Raw genomic sequence first — 19913 nt, forward strand, 5'->3', positions numbered from 1 at the left:
TTCATCTATTTATCCCATCCTCTTGTGACCTGACAGAACTGACCCCCCTGTCCTCTTCTCCCACACTCTAACCCTCACTAACCTATCTCCCAAAAAATTAATCCTATTGTGGATCCATAGATCGAGCAAGATGAGTAGATTGGGTAGGCTGGTGAAGGATTCGTGCACCGGTGGAGAATCCTAGGCATGAATGAGAGGGCCCGACTGAAAGGTCCTTGTTTGGTTTTAGTAATTGAGTGACAACTTAGATGGACTAATAGTGTTTATATGAGATACACAGGCGATTAGTCCACAGGCGATGATATGATGATGGAGGAGCTCATTGCATATGAGACATGACATGGAGTCATGTGACCAAGGTGGAGAAGATCAAGATGAGGCTTGGCTCGATGGACCGGTTGCAAGAGTGAAGGGTAACTCAGAGGCTTTTAAGCGAGGGACCGCGTGTGACGGTGAAGCTAGAGCAAGACTTGGCGCTGATGGGCCGAGGCAACGGTGAAGAGCAAGTGAGGTCAAGATCGATGAACTAATACGGTCACATGATGATATGAAGTGGATCATATCATTTGGTGATTGGTTGGTGCATGTGTTGCATCAACATTGGAGGAGATGGAATGGAAAGCGCAAGGCAAAGGTATAACCTAGGGCTTTTCCATTTCACCAGTCATAGGTGTGTAGAGTAGTTTATGACCGGATTTAGGATAGATGGCCGTACTATCAAGTGGGGCAAACTTGTTTGCATATCGGTCATCTAGTGCCACTTGAGTGACCTAACTTTGCATATGTGTTAGGATCGAGTAGCATGGCAGGTTTGAGAGGCTAAATCCTTTGGGAAAATGCTTGTGAAAATGCTAACACACTTGCACATGGTGGTGTACACTTGGTGGTGTCGGCGCTTTTGAGAAAATTAAGTGTATATTTTCTATTGCGCCGGTGGGAAATTTGGAGAAGTTACAAGAGTGTCACCGGACGCAGGTGTTGGCAGCACCGGACGCTAGTCCAGAGCGTCCAGTGTGGTGTCTGTGGCGCAGGTGTGCACCGGACGCACCGGAGTGAGTCCGGTGCTCAGCGTCCGGTGTGCGGACGTTTTGGCGACCCTCTCAGCGCATGAGTCCGGTGAGCACCGGACGCTCAGGGTGCGTCCGGTGGCTCGCGTCCGGTGATCCTGCGAGTTTGCGGAACTCTCTGCGCACGGGTCCGGTGTGCACCGGACGCGTCCGATGTGACGCAGTAGAGCGTCCGGTGGTGCTCTGAAGGCGCGCGTGCGCAGTAGCCGTTGGCGGCAACGGTCGAGTTCAAATGGCTAGTGACATGTGGCTGACGCCTAAGCACCGGACGCTGGGTTTAGCGTCCGATGGCTCCCAGTGAGTGTCCGGTGCCCACGTGTTTTGCCCAGTGAAGGGGCAACAGCTAGTTTAGCCATTGGGGCTATAAATAGGAGTGGTGGCTGGCCTTGGCTGGTGCTGAGCACCCTTGGGACTTAGTGTCCATGCTTGGGTAGTGCTAGGAAAGCCTCTAACTCACTTGTGCTTGCAAGAGTGCGAATCAATAGCGAGTGAGTGATTCTAGTGCGTTGCATTGAGAGATTGCATCGAGTGGCACTAGGCGTTCGTGTTGCAAGCCGGTGGTGCTTGTTACTCTTGGAGGTTGCCACCTCCTAGATGGCTTGCTGGCTTGTGACTCCATCGAAGCACGCAAGGAGATTGTGCGGTGCTCCGGAGAAGAGATTGTGAGGGGTACGGTGCTCACCCCATGGGGATCGCGAAGAGCAACTCTAGTTGAGCGAGATGTGAAGAGCGACAAGTGGTCCGGCCGGGTCAAGTGCTAGAGCTTGTGGTAAGCACTCCACGTGGGAGAGTGTGACTTGTGGGTCACCACTAGCAAGAGGACCGGCGGCAACCTTGGAGCTTGTCTCAACGGGGACGTAGCTTGGTGGCAACCAAGTGAACCTCGGGAGAAAATCATTGCGTCAACATTTGTTCTTCCCGTTGGTTTGCAAGTCCCTAACACAAGCTTGTTCTTACTTTCATATACTTGTGCTTGTGTAGTTGCTCTTGTAATTAGTTAGCTTGTGTAGCTTTCTAGTTACCTTCTTGCTTGTGTAGCTAGAAGTAGTTCCCTTGCGTGACTAATTTGGTTTGTGTAACCTTGTTAGTCACATTACTTAGTTTGTGTAGCTAAGTAAGTTGCGCTCTCTAATTTGGCGTTAGTTGCCTTGTTTTTGAGCTTGCTAGTGAGCTTAGTCCTTGTGAACTTTGCCTCACTAGTTTGTGTAGGAGCTACCCCGGTTTGCAAAGTACTAGTTGCATAGATTTGTGTGACCTTGCTTCTAGATTTGGTTAGGTGAGCTCTTGCTAAGGTAGCACCTTGCTTGCTTGTTTAGGATCTTTTCAAGGTGCTAGAGAACTTAGATAGAGGGGTGTAGTCTTGGCTAGACCGATAGTTTTAGTTCCGCACTTGTTTCGGTTAGCCGGCGTGTTAAAGTTTTAGAAAGGACTATTCACGCCTCCTCTAGTCCGCCATCTCGACCCTTCACCGACCCACCATGGGGACAGGAAGGCACTCCTCTATCGATGTGCCTGTGAGCTACCGCTGGCAGGGACAGGAAGTGCTCCTCGGTGCTGTGGTGCCAGCGGTAGCCAGTGAGCCAAGCAGCGCGTCAGATACTAGTTGGCGCAAGCGGCTATCAGCTTCGACCCCGCTGACTGACAACATCATGGTCTAACTAGGAGCTCATTAGCGGGATGTGGCTGGCTCTAACAGTGCAGACTGCTTGCTCATCTAGGAGCTCCATGAGGATGATGCGGAAGATGTCGGCACTGTGCACCGGGATAGCATTGGACATGGAGTGCCATGTTGAGTCCGAGATAGGTTTTTTATCCTACACGGTGGAACTCATATGTAGGCTGGTTTTTGCCTCTGACAACCATGGTATGGATGCTCCATTGTTGATGGTTTGATTATAGTGATTCATGGTTGAATTCTGATCCACAACAAAATTTATCGCCCCCTATATTTCATGTTGTGAAAAATTTGAGCTTTGCATGGATTCTTGCAGATACTACGAGTGTCAGCACTAATGCATAGCATCATTTGCTAGCATGGACATGCATTGAAGTAATCATCTTTGCTCATCTCATCTCCACCTTATATGGTAGCTAACAATGCATACTTTCTTGGTTTTACTGTACGTGTAGGAATTCATTAATGAGGTCTACATTGTAGTCATCTCTCTTCCTTTGTTTGGATCGTTATGTTGCCAAAATATTCAATATAAACCATACTATGAGTTTTCAAAAATTTGAAACTATGCACCCTAATAGGGTATTTGTATTTGTGCATTGTCACAAAATTTAAGATTCAAACTCGTTTTAAAAAAGTCATATAAAAATAACAAATTTCATTTGCATATGCACTAGAGGACCAATTTTGTCCACTAGTGCATATGCAAATAAAATTTGTTTGTCCTCTAGTGTATATGCAAATGAAATTTGTTATTTCCATACATAAATTTGGAAAAGGGGTTTGAATCTCAAATTTTGTGACAATGCACATCTACATATGCACTATTGGTGTGCATAGTTTCAATTCTTTTGAAGACTCATAAGTATAGTTTTAATGGGGTTTTCATGGATTGCTCTTAATATTTTTCCTGTTATGTTAGTGTTTTATATTGTATGAATAAATATGTACGACGCAGGATGTGTATTATTTTCTTTTTGATAAGATGCTTTGTGTTATGTTCGTAATACCGTTGGGCCTAGCTCCTAGTTTCTTTTTCCTTGTACCTTCTTTGTTTTAGTGTTCTCTATATATCTGGTGTGTGTTCGGTTCACATCCATGAATATTCCATGCATTTCGAACATCTATGTTTTCTTGGTCGTTCAACTGACATTGTGGATCGGAGCACCGATTGATCGAGCACTTGCAGATGAACGCAGAGCTGTGGGTGCAGTCACCACGTCTGCTCAAACGCAAAATCAACTTTCTGAGGTATAACAAGCGGGTGGCGGAGGGGCAATGGGCTGTGATGGACGTGTCTGTCGATGGCATCCTTGGACCGCCAGCAGGTAGCCGCACCACTGATGCCGCCGTCGTTGCAAACAACACAACAGGCTGCAGGCTGCTGCCGTCCGGCTGCCTCATTGAAGACATGGGCAAGGGCAATGGCTATTGCAAGGTATACGTACATTCCAACAACTGCTTAGGAGTATTATTACTACAATCCCTCCATAAACAGTAAATATATTTTAGAATTCAGACCTTCAAACTTGAAATTCTCTCTTGCATTGCAGATCACATGGGTTGTCCACGCGGAGTATGACGAGACCATGGTGCCAACATTGTCCAACTCCAGCTTTCGGCGTGCACCGCTGGCTCGCGACGCTGCAGAGGCAGTACGAGTACCTCGCTGTTCTGCACTCCAGCTAGGTCCCAAGAGGCGACAACGACAACAACACAGGTGAGTCATGTCATGGACAACAAGGAAACTGTCCATATTTAACCTTTGATTTCATTTTTCATGTTAGTGTTTTATATTGTATGAATCAATATTTCGACGAACCAAGATGGATGTGTATGACAAGTCATGCAGTCCTTTGTTTTTTCAGGGAGGCGTGAGGTGTTTCGTTTGGGTCCAAGATCACAAGACTAATGTGACAAACTTGTGTGTGTTGCACACTCTACTTCTAGCAAATGGAAACAGCTGTTCTTGCTTGTAGAACTAGAGAAGGGGAGGAACTGCAGCGTCAATATACAGTTGCTGGAACTAATGACAGACTAGCAGAGCTGGAGTGTGACCATTTCTCCCTAAGGTAATCTTTTTCAATACTAGGCAGATTTCTGCATTTCCTCATTGATTGCCATGTAGTATGCATCTCTACCTAGTAGTGTACCATTTTTTAGTGGGCGAAAGCAAAGAGCATGGTTTATCATACATATCTATTCATACACAGTACATAGTTCTTCAATTCTACCTTTATTATAAACTATGAAAGATAGCTGAGCTAAGGTACTCTCCTTTATCCAGGCTTCATAGTACGAATCAATATGTTAGTGTTTTATATTGTATGAATAAATATGTATGACGCAGGATGTGTATTATTTTCTTTTTGATAAGAGGCTTTGTGTTATGTTCGTAATACCGTTGGGCCTAGCTCCTAGTTTCTTTTTCCTTGTACCTTCTTTGTTTTAGTGTTCTCTATATATCTGGTGTGTGTTCGGTTCACATCCATGAATATTCTGTGAATTTCGAACATCTATGTTTTCTTGGTCGTTCAACTGACATTGTGGATCGGAGCACCGATTGATCGAGCACTTGCAGATGAACGCAGAGCTGTGGGTGCAGTCACCACGTCTGCTCAAACGCAAAATCAACTTTCTGAGGTATAACAAGCGGGTGGCGGAGGGGCAATGGGCTGTGATGGACGTGTCTGTCGATGGCATCCTTGGACGCCGCACCACTGATGCCGCCGTCGTTGCAAACAACACAACAGGCTGCAGGCTGCTGCCGTCCGACTGTCTCATTGAAGACATGGGCAAGGGCAATGGCTACTACAAGGTATACATACATTCCAACTCCTGCTTAGGAGTATTATTACTACAATCCCTCCATAAACATTAAATATATTTTAGAATTCAGACCTTCAAACTTGAAATTCTCTCTTGCATTGCAGATCACATGGGTTGTCCACGCGGAGTATGACGAGACCATGGTGCCAACATTGTCCAACTCCAGCTTTCGGCGCGCACCGCTGGCTCGCGACGCTGCAGAGGCAGTATGAGTACCTCGCTGTTCTGCACTCCAGCCAGGTCCCAAGAGGCGACAACGACAACAACACAGGTCAGTCATGTCATGGACAACAAGGAAACTATCCATATTTAACCTTTGATTTCATTTTTCATGTTAGTGTTTTATATTGTATGAATCAATACTTTGACGAACCAAGATGGATGTGTATGACAAGTCATGCAGTCCTTTGTTTTTTCAGGGAGGCGTGAGGTGTTTCGTTTGGGTCCAAGATCACAAGACTAATGTGACAAACTTGTGTGTGTTGCACACTCTACTTCTAGCAAATGGAAACAGCTGTTCTTGCTTGTAGAACTAGAGAAGGGGAGGAACTGCAGCGTCAATATACAGTTGCTGGAACTAATGACAGACTAGCAGAGCTGGAGTGTGACCATTTCTCCCTAAGGTAATCTTTTTCAATACTAGGCAGATTTCTGCATTTCCTCATTGATTGCCATGTAGTATGCATCTCTACCTAGTAGTGTACCATTTTTTAGTGGGCGAAAGCAAAGAGCATGGTTTATCATACATATCTATTCATACACAGTACATAGTTCTTCAATTCTACCTTTATTATAAACTATGATAGGTAGCTGAGCTAAGGTACTCTCCTTTATCCAGGCTTCATAGTACGAATCAATATGTTAGTGTTTTATATTGTATGAATCAATATGTACGACGCAGGATGTGTATTATTTTCTTTTTGATAAGATGTTGTGTGTTATGTTTGTAATACTATTGGGCCTAGCTCCTAGTTTCTTTTTCCTTGTACCTTCTTTGTTTTAGTGTTCTCTATATATCTGGTGTGTGTTCGGTTCGCATCCATGAATATTATGTGCATTTCGAACATCTATGTTTTCTTGGTCGTTCAACTGACATTGTAGATCGGAGCACCGATTGATCGAGCACTTGCAGATGAACGGAGAGCTGTGGGTGCAGTCGCCACGTCTTCTCAACCGCAAAATCAACTTTCTGAGGTATAACAAGCGGGTGGCGGAGGGGCAGTGGGCTGTGATGGACGTGTCTGTCGACGGCATCCTTGGACTGCCAGCAGGTAGCCGCACCACTGATGACGCCGCCATTGCAAACAACACAACAGGCTGCAGGCTGCTGCTGTCCGGCTGCCTCATTGAGGACATGGGCAAGGGCAATGGCTACTGCAAGGTATACGTACCGTCCAACTCCAGCTTAGGAGTATTATTACTACAATCCCTCCATAAATAGTAAATATGTTTTAGAATTCAGACCTTCAAACTTGAAATTCTCTCTTGCATTGCAGATCACATGGGTTGTCCACGCGGAGTATGACGAGACCATGGTGCCAACATTCAGGCCACTGCTCCGCTCCGGTAAGGCTTTCGGCGTGCGCCGCTGGCTCGCGACGCTGCAGAGGCAGTACGAGTACCTCGCTGTTCTGCACTCCAGCCAGGTCCCAAGAGGCGACAACGACAACAACACAGGTCAGTCATGTCATGGACAACAAGGAAACTATCCATATTTAACCTTTGATTTCATTTTTCATGTTAGTGTTTTATATTGTATGAATCAATACTTTGACGAACCAAGATGGATGTGTATGACAAGTCATGCAGTCCTTTGTTTTTTCAGGGAGGCGTGAGGTGTTTCGTTTGGGTCCAAGATCACAAGACTAATGTGACAAAGTTGTGTGTGTTGCACACTCTACTTCTAGCAAATGGAAACAGCTGTTCTTGCTTGTAGAACTAGAGAAGGGGAGGAACTGCAGCGTCTATATACAGTTGGTGGAACTAATGACAGACTAGCAGAGCTGGAGTGTGACCATTTCACCCTAAGGTAATCCTTTTCAATACTAGGCAGATTTCTGCATTTCCTCATTGATTGCCATGTAGTATGCATCTCTACCTAGTGGTGTACAATTTTTTAATGGGCGAAAGCAAAGAGCATGGTTTATCATACATATCTATTCATACACAGTACATAGTTCTTCAATTCTACCTTTATTATAAACTATGAAAGGTAGCTAAGCTAAGGTACTCTCCTTTAGCCAGGCTTCATAGTACGAATCAATATGTTAGTGTTTTATATAGTATGAATAAATATGTACGACGCAGGATGTGTATTATTTTCTTTTTGATAAGATGCTTTGTGTTATGTTCGTAATACCGTTGGGCCTAGCTCCTAGTTTTTTTTCCTTGTACCTTCTTTGTTTTATATCTGGTGTGTGTTCGGTTCACATCCATGAATATTCTGTGCATTTCGAACATCTATGTTTTCTTGGTCGTTCAACTGACATTGTGGATCGGAGCACCGATTGATCGAGCACTTGCAGATGAACGCAGAGCTGTGGGTGCAGTCACCACGTCTGCTCAAACGCAAAATCAACTTTCTGAGGTATAATAAGCGGGTGGCGGAGGGGCAATGGGCTGTGATGGACGTGTCTGTCGATGGCATCCTTGGACCGCCAGCAGGTAGCCGCACCACTGATGCCGCCGTCGTTGCAAACAACACAACAGGCTGCAGGCTGCTGCCGTCCGGCTGCCTCATTGAAGACATGGGCAAGGGCAATGGCTACTGCAAGGTATATGTACATTCCAACTCCTGCTTTGGAGTATTATTACTACAATCCCTCCATAAACAATAAATATATTTTAGAATTCAGACCTTCAAACTTGAAATTCTCTCTTGCATTGCATATCACATGTGTTGTCCACGCGGAGTATGACGAGACCATGGTGCCAACATTGTCCAACTCCAGCTTTCGGCGCGCACCGCTGGCTCGCGACGCTGCAGAGGCAGTACGAGTACCTCGCTGTTCTGCACTCCAGCCAGGTCCCAAGAGGCGACAACGACAACAACACAGGTGAGTCATGTCATGGACAACAAGGAAACTGTCCATATTTAACCTTTGATTTCATTTTTCATGTTAGTGTTTTATATTGTATGAATCAATACTTCGACGAACCAAGATGGATGTGTATGACAAGTCATGCAGTCCTTTGTTTTTTCAGGGAGGCGTGAGGTGTTTCGTTTGGGTCCAAGATCACAAGACTAATGTGACAAAATTGTGTGTGTTGCACACTCTACTTCTAGCAAATGGAAACAGCTGTTCTTGCTTGTAGAACTAGAGAAGGGGAGGAACTGCAGCGTCAATATACAGTTGCTGGAACTAATGACAGACTAGCAGAGCTGGAGTGTGACCATTTCTCCCTAAGGTAATCTTTTTCAATACTAGGCAGATTTCTGCATTTCCTCATTGATTGCCATGTAGTATGCATCTCTACCTAGTAGTGTACCATTTTTTAGTGGGCGAAAGCAAAGAGCATGGTTTATCATACATATCTATTCATACACAGTACATAGTTCTTCAATTCTACCTTTATTATAAACTATGACAGGTAGCTGAGCTAAGGTACTCTCCTTTATCCAGGCTTCATAGTACGAATCAATATGTTAGTGTTTTATATTGTATGAATCAATATGTACGACGCAGGATGTGTATTATTTTCTTTTTCATAAGATGATGTGTGTTATGTTTGTAATACTATTGGGCCTAGCTCCTAGTTTCTTTTTCCTTGTACCTTCTTTGTTTTAGTGTTCTCTATATATCTGGTGTGTGTTCGGTTCGCATCCATGAATATTATGTGCATTTCGAACATCTATGTTTTCTTGGTCGTTCAACTGACATTGTAGATCGGAGCACCGATTGATCGAGCACTTGCAGATGAACGCAGAGCTGTGGGTGCAGTCGCCACGTCTGCTCAACCGCAAAATCAACTTTCTGAGGTATAACAAGCGGGTGGCGGAGGGGCAGTGGGCTGTGATGGACGTGTCTGTCGACGGCATCCTTGGACTGCCAGCAGGTAGCCGCACCACTGATGACGCCGCCGTTGCAAACAACACAACAGGCTGCAGGCTGCTGCTGTCCGGCTGCCTCATTGAGGACATGGGCAAGGGCAATGGCTACTGCAAGGTATACGTACCGTCCAACTCCAGCTTAGGAGTATTATTACTACAATCCCTCCATAAATAGTAAATATGTTTTAGAATTCAGACCTTCAAACTTGAAATTCTCTCTTGCATTGCAGATCACATGGGTTGTCCACGCGGAGTATGACGAGACCATGGTGCCAACATTCAGGCCACTGCTCCGCTCCGGTAAGGCTTTCGGCGCGCACCGCTGGCTCGCGACGCTGCAGAGGCAGTACGAGTACCTCGCTGTTCTGCACTCCAGCCAGGTCCCAAGAGGCGACAACGACAACAACACAGGTGAGTCATGTCATGGACAACAAGGAAACTGTCCATATTTAACCTTTGATTTCATTTTTCATGTTAGTGTTTTATATTGTATGAATCAATACTTCGACGAACCAAGATGGATGTGTATGACAAGTCATGCAGTCCTTTGTTTTTTCAGGGAGGCGTGAGGTGTTTCGTTTGGGTCCAAGATCACAAGACTAATGTGACAAACTTGTGTGTGTTGCACACTCTACTTCTAGCAAATGGAAACAGCTGTTCTTGCTTGTAGAACTAGAGAAGGGGAGGAACTGCAGCGTCTATATACAGTTGGTGGAACTAATGACAGACTAGCAGAGCTGGAGTGTGACCATTTCACCCTAAGGTAATCCTTTTCAATACTAGGCAGATTTCTGCATTTCCTCATTGATTGCCATGTAGTATGCATCTCTACCTAGTGGTGTACAATTTTTTAATGGGCGAAAGCAAAGAGCATGGTTTATCATACATATCTATTCATACACAGTACATAGTTCTTCAATTCTACCTTTATTATAAACTATGAAAGGTAGCTGAGCTAAGGTACTCTCCTTTAGCCAGGCTTCATAGTACGAATCAATATGTTAGTGTTTTATATTGTATGAATAAATATGTACGACGCAGGATGTGTATTATTTTCTTTTTGATAAGATGCTTTGTGTTATGTTCGTAATACCGTTGGGCCTAGCTCCTAGTTTTTTTTCCTTGTACCTTCTTTGTTTTAGTGTTCTCTATATATCTGGTGTGTGTTCGGTTCACATCCATGAATATTCTGTGCATTTCGAACATCTATGTTTTCTTGGTCGTTCAACTGACATTGTGGATCGGAGCACCGATTGATCGAGCACTTGCAGATGAACGCAGAGCTGTGGGTGCAGTCACCACGTCTGCTCAAACGCAAAATCAACTTTCTGAGGTATAATAAGCGGGTGGCGGAGGGGCAATGGGCTGTGATGGACGTGTCTGTCGATGGCATCCTTGGACCGCCAGCAGGTAGCCGCACCACTGATGCCGCCGTCGTTGCAAACAACACAACAGGCTGCAGGCTGCTGCCGTCCGGCTGCCTCATTGAAGACATGGGCAAGGGCAATGGCTACTGCAAGGTATATGTACATTCCAACTCCTGCTTTGGAGTATTATTACTACAATCCCTCCATAAACAGTAAATATATTTTAGAATTCAGACCTTCAAACTTGAAATTCTCTCTTGCATTGCAGATCACATGTGTTGTCCACGCGGAGTATGACGAGACCATGGTGCCAACATTGTCCAACTCTAGCTTTCGGCGCGCACCGCTGGCTCGCGACGCTGCAGAGGCAGTACGAGTACCTCGCTGTTCTGCACTCCAGCCAGGTCCCAAGAGGCGACAACGACAACAACACAGGTGAGTCATGTCATGGACAACAAGGAAACTGTCCATATTTAACCTTTGATTTCATTTTTCATGTTAGTGTTTTATATTGTATGAATCAATACTTCGACGAACCAAGATGGATGTGTATGACAAGTCATGCAGTCCTTTGTTTTTTCAGGGAGGCGTGAGGTGTTTCGTTTGGGTCCAAGATCACAAGACTAATGTGACAAAATTGTGTGTGTTGCACACTCTACTTCTAGCAAATGGAAACAGCTGTTCTTGCTTGTAGAACTAGAGAAGGGGAGGAACTGCAGCGTATATATACAGTTGCTAAAACTAATGACAGACTAGCAGAGCTGGAGTGTGACCATTTCTCCCTAAGGTAATCTTTTTCAATACTAGGCAGATTTCTACATTTCCTCATTGATTGCCATGTAGTATGCATCTCTACCTAGTAGTGTACCATTTTTTAGTGGGCGAAAGCAAAGAGCATGGTTTATCATACATATCTATTCATACACAGTACATAGTTCTTCAATTCTACCTTTATTATAAACTATGAAAGGTAGCTGAGCTAAGGTACTCTCCTTTATCCAGGCTTCATAGTACGAATCAATATGTTAGTGTTTTATATTGTATGAATCAATATGTACGACGCATGATGTGTATTATTTTCTTTTTGATAAGATGTTGTGTGTTATGTTCGTAATACTGTTGGGCCTAGCTCCTAGTTTCTTTTTCCTTGTACCTTCTTTGTTTTAGTGTTCTCTATATATCTGGTGTGTGTTCGGTTCGCATCCATGAATATTATGTGCATTTCGAACATCTATGTTTTCTTGGTCGTTCAACTGACATTGTAGATCGGAGCACCGATTGATCGAGCACTTGCAGATGAACGCAGAGCTGTGGGTGCAGTCGCCACGTCTGCTCAACCGCAAAATCAACTTTCTGAGGTATAACAAGCGGGTGGCGGAGGGGCAGTGGGCTGTGATGGACGTGTCTGTCGACGGCATCCTTGGACTGCCAGCAGGTAGCCGCACCACTGATGACGCCGCCGTTGCAAACAACACAACAGGCTGCAGGCTGCTGCTGTCCGGCTGCCTCATTGAGGACATGGGCAAGGGCAATGGCTACTGCAAGGTATACGTACCGTCCAACTCCAGCTTAGGAGTATTATTACTACAATCCCTCCATAAATAGTAAATATGTTTTAGAATTCAGACCTTCAAACTTGAAATTCTCTCTTGCATTGCAGATCACATGGGTTGTCCACGCGGAGTATGACGAGACCATGGTGCCAACATTCAGGCCACTGCTCCGCTCCGGTAAGGCTTTCGGCGCGCACCGCTGGCTCGCATCGCTGCAGAGGCAGTACGAGTACCTCGCTGTTCTGCACTCCAGCCAGGTCCCTAGAGGCGACAACGACAACAACACAGGTGAGTCATGTCATGGACAACAAGAAAACTGTCCATATTTAACGTTTGATTTCATTTTTCACGTTAGTGTTTTATATTGTATGAATCAATACTTTGACGAACCAAGATGGATGTATATGACAAGTCATGCAGTCCTTTGTTTTTTCAGGGACGCGTGAGGTGTTTCGTTTGGGTCCAAGATCACAAGACTAATGTGACAAACTTGTGTGTGCTGCACACTCTACTTCTAGCAAATGGAAACAGCTGTTCTTGCTTGTAGAACTAGAGAAGTGGAGGAACTGCAGCGTCTATATACAGTTGGTGGAACTAATGACAGACCAGCAGAGCTGGAGTGTGACCATTTCACCCTAAGGTAATCCTTTTCAATACTAGGCAGATTTCTGCTTTTCCTCATTGATTGACATGTAGTATGCATCTCTACCTAGTGGTGTACAATTTTTTAATGGGTGTGAGCAAAGAGCATGGTTTATCATACATATCTATTCATACACAGTACATAGTTCTTCAATTCTACCATTATTATAAACTATGAAAGGTAGCTGAGCTAATTAAGGCTACTCTCCTTTAGCCAGGCTTCATACTGTTAGCTTTGTTGTTTGTTTTTCGTTCTACACCTAGCATTGCTCATAATTTTACTACCTCATTTAATTGTTTTGTTGATGTGTAATCGATGTTTTTCGTTGATAAATGGAAAAGGGGTCAACCCAATTCAAAAACAAAATACTTTTGACTTTATATTATACATGCGATCTTTTGTTGTCTGCAAGCACAAACAATGCATGGGCATTATTGCATGTTGGTTATAGCAACATCACACATATCTGTGTTACTCACCTCTCTCTCTCTCTCTCACACACACACACACACACACACCACACACATACACACACACATGAGGTGGAGGTTGAAGAAAAGGACAATAGAGAACACACAAGCAGATGAGCTTCTGAACTTGTTTGGCTATAGCATGCCGATGCCTCACAGGCCATGCTGCGGTGTTGTTCACTACTTGGACCATGCTGCCTACTACAAGTAATATTGTACCTACTACACCATACTTCCACCACTTCTATCCTATAGACAGGAAAATGGAGGGAACAATCTCTGTACAGATGTTCCTATGATGTGATGATGCAAGGGAGATGGAGTAGTAGATTATCTAATAATTCTTTCCCTACTCAAGCTGCTACTCCTTGATATGATCATGCTCATTCTAGCCTGAAGCTCGCGGAATCAAATGAGTCTAAGTGGCATGGTGAAGATGTCCGCGAGCTACTACCTAGAGTCGATGAACTTGAGGACAATTTGTCATCCATCGGTGCAATCATGGATAAAGTTGTAACGTGTGTGGATGTGCAGCTGCCATGGAGAACTGTTTTTTTGGTCAATGGCTCATGGAGATGGCAGGCTTGTTCTCCACCATTAGTGCCGGTTCAGCAACCTCTTGCTCCTTGAGCTCAAAAAGAAGCTGACACAGCTGGCAGATTGTCGTTGCTGCAACAATATACTCTATTTCACAAGTAGAGTGCGACCACACTATGCTTCTATGATTGTTGGGAGACGGGACTTGATCCGAGCATGAAGAGCATAACTGAGGTGCTCTGCCTCAGGTGAATGTCTCCTGCCATGTCGGTAAACTCGATCAGCTCTAGCGGACTACAACACTTGTAAAAATGATGCTGTAGCATAGCTGGTGCTTGATTACAGCTAGATGATATTCCCCTGGCTCTTCCATGAAATGACTCATGTGTAGTCTATAGCGATCAGCGAACCCAAGGTCTGGCTATGTGTGAGTCAGATAGCATAACTTGCTAACAATTCTCCAATAGCGTGTCACATTGACCTTTGGTATGGTGGTTACCATTGACAACTTGATCCTCTCCTCTACCATGCCTTGCACTTTGCTATCCTGCACTGCTAGCTTCTATGGGTACATGCTCTGGCTAAGGGTGATGGAACTCTTCCCCTACTTCACCTCTATGTGGAAGTTGTAGGTGAGCAAACCATGATCGATTATGCAATAAAACTATTAGCTCATGCTTGAAGTTCTCGATGTCGCTCGGTCTAGACCCAGTGATCAATAGATCATCTACATACACACTAACAACCATATCTACCTTCGATACCATATTGAGTTGCATGCACTAACTAGGTCAACTCAAGGTCAACTCAATCTTAAGCTATTGGGAGAGAGAAGGGAAATTCACTTATACTTCAACAATCTCAAACCCATCACAAGAAGTACTTCCTCCAGCACTAGCAATTGTTCCCGAACCCCATCACAAGTCAAAATGGACATATGTTGTAGATATTTGTTTCATTATGTATCACACATTTACAAAACTAGTATAATGCCCATGCTAATAAAACAACAATATTCAAGTATATGCAAACCAGAACTAAGATATATTTAAAGTAAAACAATCAAAATATGTCCATGTGTAAGACTTGCCATTACAGGTCAACACATCACAATGTAGACCAATGGTATGATTTGAGAAATCCTTTTAGTGACTTTGACTAAAATATCTTCAAAAACAAAAAAATAACAATGTTAAGCCTTGCTATAGAAAAAAGTATTTCACAAAACTAGTACTTTCTCAAATTACATTTTGATGTTTTCCTTTTTGAACAATTACATTGCAACACCACTCATTACCATAGAACCAAACATAAACAAAACAAAACAAAACATCATGACACATGGAAGAAAGGATTATAGTGGGAGCTAGAAGAACTCTAGCCTAAACTAAAGTAGGATGATAGTCATCCTCCAAGCAAAATTCACTTCCACACTTGGTTCTATTGTAGTTATTTTGCTCATCAACCTAAGAAAAAGGGATTTAGAGAACTTTAAGTTTGTTTGTTTCTTTATGGTATAAATGTTTCTTTCTTTATGTATCAGACACTTAAAAAATGAGATCCATGAGTGAAACTGTCTATGCCCAAACACGTGTTTGATCTCTCTCAACCTAAACTTCCTATTCATGAGGGTGGAACTAATGATGGTCGATCTATTTCAATAGTTCAAACTTTGCCTAATTATTTTGATTCCCAAAGACCATTGTCTTTGTCAAGACAATCATCTCAAGGGAATGATAAATCAACCTTTTCAAATTGTGCCAAAAAATGTTGTTCAAAATGTAGTTCTCGTTATGGCAACAATGCAGTTACTACAGTGAATGTTCCGACCACATTGGCTGAAGAAATTGTTCGAGACACATTCATTGAAATAAGTGTTCTAGTGAGAAAATAGGTATGGCCAAGCTTAATGAATTACTAATTAGTATAAGCTAATATGACAGTATATCCTTAGATTTGTGGAGCTCTCCCAATAACATTGATGTATTGATAAATATCCTGAATGATGTCTCCATTGATGTCAGTTATTTACCTGTTGATGTTCCTCGAATGATTGTTGAAATAAATCATAGACTAATAGGATCCTAACTTAGACTAACATGACCACTACATAATTTTGTGCAGAAATAAGATCTTCGTGAATAACATGAGTTTGCAGATGACATCTTAGTGCCTCCGTAGATTCAAGAGTTGACGTAGACGAAGTACATCTTAGCCTTCACAAGATTAGGGCTTGATTCTCTAAGTTGGTGAGTCAATGTAGATCTTGCAATACCAGGAAGGATGTGGGTAGATAGCCTTCTAAAAGACCTCTAGTGCCTAATTGATGGGCTCGAGTGTTCCTTTGGAAAAACATCAGGGTGAAACACTTGGGGCATGACACCATTATTTATATGAACTGCGGGTCTAGCGGTTTAACTCTAGAAAGCTTTGGGATGACATGGATGACGACAAAGGCTTATACAACAAAATTGGCATTATTTGGTGGATCTAAAATTATTTCTAATATGTTGGCTGAGATCACATTCTAACAATGATATCAAGCATAGAAGAAAATAGCACACAAAATCTTGACAGTCCAAAACATTAGTGGTGCCAAATGAACATAATAATAGAACAAATCAAGATTTTCCCGAATGATGACTGCAATGAGCCTAATGTTTGTAACTCAACAAGCAACCAAGTTCCATGTCGAGCATCTTTGAAAAGAAATATTGGATCTATTTGTAGAAGAAAAGTAACAATTCCACTAATTTGGGTGATATTTAGGATTTTAGATTTTGTCAGAGAAAGCCAAAAAAGATGAGACAGTTATTGGAACTCATAGGCTTTGACGAGGTAGGTGTTTCTATAGATGCTGTTGGAGTTGACCGTGCAAACATTATTGATCTCAGCAAGGCTGATAAAAGCAAATTACTATTTGAGGTAAGAAATGATAATGACAGTCTCGTTAGTGATTAGAAAGTGGGTGAAACACAATCAAGAATTGTCAAGAAAATTGTGAATCACACAGGAGTTTGGTTGATGGTTGATCTTCTCTAATGAACTAGATGAAAAAGACTCATAATAAGAAAATTAGAGCATAAAAAAGAACCCATGAAAGAAGAATCTTGATTCTTATGTCATTTTAAACTATAATACAGATACAGTTGCTTGTTGATAATACAGTTGCTTGTCGTGCCCACCTTGTTGTAATACAGACCCAGGCTAGGAAAAGGTGATATCTACTACAAATGCCAAGCATCGGAATGAAAACCATTGGAATCACAACTTGGAACAAAATATGCAGACTATGGATGAACTGTTCCAAAATGAATCAAGAAACTTGAAACAGGGGTTCTGAAATGGAAAATCAATGATTTTGCTAAAGAGAAAGGTACTGTCAACTTTAATTTCCCATGATGAGAACACTGCAAGCAATCCAAATTAGGGACCTTTGTGCAGCTTGGCATAGAAATTCCAGTATCATACACACAAATAGCTAGTTTGGGATAGCAAGTGAGCAAGGCTATGAATCCCAAATGACATACACTTTCTTTATAATACATTATGATATATTATTTTACATTGGTGCAAACAATGGAAAAATACATTAAACTTTTTCTTGTTGCTCTAGATAACTGGATATTATGAATTTTTCACTTTTATTCATCATCATAGGCTTTTCTTGATAAACAGAAGATCTAGAATGGGGTGGCCTGTATAGCAGTATAAACTTCTTGTGTTCACATTACCCTAAACGCGCAATCATCAAAATTTATGAATGGTTTGAGCAGAAGGTCCCTAGTCCAGTCATGGTGCTCGTGCTACCTGCTCTGTATTTTGTTCATAGTAGGGGTTACAAAATGGGCGAGAGGGAGACGACTCCCAAGTCTCTATGGTGTGTGCAGGTGTGGGTGTGTGTTTGCTGTCGAACTATGGAGTTTAGTGAGCGTGTCCTATAAGGGTCCCAAGGCCCCCCTTTTATAACTCAAGGGGACAACTTTAGAGTACATGTGGAAGGAAGAAGAAGGGCAGAGAAAAGAAGAAAGACAAAAACTAGGGCATTTAGTGGAAGGAGCCCCTTACACCACTCCTTCTCTAGAACTGGGACCCAATGGCTCGGTAGTCAAGGATGGGGGTGGCCCCTCATGTCACCGTGCTATTGTCGTGGTGGCAAAAGTGGTATGTTGTCTACCTATATTTATTGCAACCATGCCACCGCAATTCATGGCATGACCTGCGTTATGTCTAGCGGCTCTCGGATTAACGTCGTACGCGATTGTAATGGCATAGTGCTAGCCTGTCGTGCACTATTGTGGGGCGGGCGCCCCATGAAGTGAACTGACACAGCCTCAGTTGACGTTAGGACATGCTAACCCCATATGAGAACGACATCATGGTACAGGCCCTCCACAAGGAGGATGGTGGTGGACGATCTGGGTCCCACACACCGAGGCGTTTATTGTTTGACCCCAGCTCTCATCCCTAGCCATCGGGTGAAGCAGGAAATTCATTTGGAGGGTCAGGCGAGGCAGAGTGGGAGCTCACAGGAGTAGTGAGATAGGTCCCACACCCTTTTTACTAAGGGATATGTGGGACTCGTCGTCCCTTCTTCTGAACTAGGCCAGTTCAGCGCCCTCAGGGGCCAGGCGAAGCGGAACTAATTGTCGAGCCATCAGACGGGCTGGGGCTCTCTTAGAGCCTTACAAGATATTGGGCCTCTCTTTTGATGGCCCAATATCTCATACTAGCCATATTCCCTTATCGCTCCAACAGCCCTATTGGCCTGCTAAGGCCTTTTCTTCCCGGGTCTCCCAAATATTGATACCCGACATTGCTATTGTGTCCGATTAGAGCTGGCTTGAGCAATAAGGGGGAAATAGGGTAATGTGGGATTCTTTCAAGGAAACTTCAAGGAACTCACCAGCATCAACATATGGTTTTCAGTTTGGAAACCGACATCAAGAAGTTGGTCCAACCCCTATTCATGTTTATGAAGCTTCTAGTAACTATGTAGCTCACATCTAGTAATTGTGACCTTAGACCACTACATGAAGGAAAAAGTTAGCCACATTCAGCCAAAAAATGTTCCAAGCATAGCATTAACTATGGACGTTGGTAGAATTGTTGCAAGCATATCATTAATGTTGGAGGCTGGTACAAGTGTTGTAAACACATCATTAACTACGGAGGATGGTAGAAGTGTTACAAGCACACCCTTAACTATGGAGGCTGGTAGAAGTGTTGCAAACAAATCATTTGGTATTGGTCGACTACATGATCGAGGGATCGCTGGACGGTCTAGTGTTTTCCAAAGAAAACATATGGCTGCAACACATCTTTCACGACTGGTGGATCCATCAACAGTGTGAGGCTTCACAAAACTATCAAAGTGCTAACATGCGCTAGATGCAACTTCAAAATAAACTCTTGGTTCACATTACGTACAGCACAAACAATACAATATGTCACCCAACACATCATATCGATGCCACCAAATTGAAAAGGTTCCAATGTCACTATAAGACATGTTTTGGCGTCAGGTCCAGCGAAACTTGCACAGACCTTTGTGCTCTCATCCTAGAGTAGGTGCTCGGTTCAATGCTGCAGCAGGACATTGCCAATTGGTCTGAGAACTATGGGACACAGTCTGGATACATCCCAGGTGTGCCTAAAGGTATAACATCTGTTGATATGGATAAAAGAGGAAACTATGAGACCTTGAACTCAGGAATGTTC

At 43.3% G+C, this 19913-nt stretch overlaps 3 protein-coding genes and 1 long non-coding RNA gene across 5 annotated transcripts; all 4 read left to right on the forward strand.

The window, feature by feature from the left end:
* LOC8076803 lies at positions 4345 to 5545 on the forward strand. The gene is made up of 3 exons (XR_002452845.1): positions 4345 to 4462; positions 4611 to 4814; positions 5324 to 5545. It is a non-coding gene; the product is annotated as an uncharacterized LOC8076803 (long non-coding RNA).
* LOC110435874 (homeobox-leucine zipper protein ROC6-like) lies at positions 6704 to 7446 on the forward strand. The gene is made up of 3 exons (XM_021461960.1): positions 6704 to 6952; positions 7068 to 7248; positions 7397 to 7446. The coding sequence occupies exons 1-3, from the start codon at positions 6704 to 6706 to the stop codon at positions 7438 to 7440; spliced, it is 474 nt and encodes a 157-aa protein (XP_021317635.1). The 3' UTR covers positions 7441 to 7446.
* On the forward strand, positions 8467 to 10379 carry LOC110436046 (homeobox-leucine zipper protein ROC6-like). Its single transcript, XM_021462214.1, has 5 exons — positions 8467 to 8627; positions 8776 to 8979; positions 9489 to 9737; positions 9853 to 10033; positions 10182 to 10379. Exons 3-5 carry the CDS (start codon positions 9489 to 9491, stop codon positions 10223 to 10225), a joined length of 474 nt encoding a protein of 157 aa, XP_021317889.1. The 5' UTR covers positions 8467 to 8627; positions 8776 to 8979; the 3' UTR covers positions 10226 to 10379.
* On the forward strand, positions 10542 to 13778 carry LOC8076804 (homeobox-leucine zipper protein ROC6). Of its 2 annotated transcripts, XM_021461885.1 has the most exons (6): positions 10542 to 11142; positions 11258 to 11424; positions 11573 to 11776; positions 12286 to 12534; positions 12650 to 12830; positions 12979 to 13778. In XM_021461885.1, exons 4-6 carry the CDS (start codon positions 12286 to 12288, stop codon positions 13020 to 13022), a joined length of 474 nt encoding a protein of 157 aa, XP_021317560.1. In that variant the 5' UTR covers positions 10542 to 11142; positions 11258 to 11424; positions 11573 to 11776; the 3' UTR covers positions 13023 to 13778. The 2 variants fall into 2 exon arrangements, with proteins under 2 accessions (XP_021317560.1, XP_021317561.1); XM_021461886.1 differs by lacking the exons at positions 11573 to 11776; positions 12286 to 12534; positions 12650 to 12830 and having other exon boundaries at positions 12979 to 13051.

Source organism: Sorghum bicolor, chromosome 5 (assembly GCF_000003195.3).
Source record: "Sorghum bicolor cultivar BTx623 chromosome 5, Sorghum_bicolor_NCBIv3, whole genome shotgun sequence".
Taxonomy (NCBI): Eukaryota; Viridiplantae; Streptophyta; class Magnoliopsida; order Poales; family Poaceae; genus Sorghum; species Sorghum bicolor.

Bases quoted from the DNA above. Each gene is read 5' to 3' on its own strand.
- LOC8076804 (XM_021461885.1), top strand. From the start codon at position 12,286: ATGAACGCAGAGCTGTGGGTGCAGTCGCCACGTCTGCTCAACCGCAAA. The intron at 12,535-12,649 runs GTATACGTACCG...CTTGCATTGCAG, and splicing joins AGGGCAATGGCTACTGCAAG to ATCACATGGGTTGTCCACGC. The intron at 12,831-12,978 runs GTGAGTCATGTC...TTGTTTTTTCAG, and splicing joins CGACAACGACAACAACACAG to GGACGCGTGAGGTGTTTCGT.
- LOC110435874 (XM_021461960.1), top strand. From the start codon at position 6,704: ATGAACGGAGAGCTGTGGGTGCAGTCGCCACGTCTTCTCAACCGCAAA. The intron at 6,953-7,067 runs GTATACGTACCG...CTTGCATTGCAG, and splicing joins AGGGCAATGGCTACTGCAAG to ATCACATGGGTTGTCCACGC. The intron at 7,249-7,396 runs GTCAGTCATGTC...TTGTTTTTTCAG, and splicing joins CGACAACGACAACAACACAG to GGAGGCGTGAGGTGTTTCGT.
- LOC110436046 (XM_021462214.1), top strand. From the start codon at position 9,489: ATGAACGCAGAGCTGTGGGTGCAGTCGCCACGTCTGCTCAACCGCAAA. The intron at 9,738-9,852 runs GTATACGTACCG...CTTGCATTGCAG, and splicing joins AGGGCAATGGCTACTGCAAG to ATCACATGGGTTGTCCACGC. The intron at 10,034-10,181 runs GTGAGTCATGTC...TTGTTTTTTCAG, and splicing joins CGACAACGACAACAACACAG to GGAGGCGTGAGGTGTTTCGT.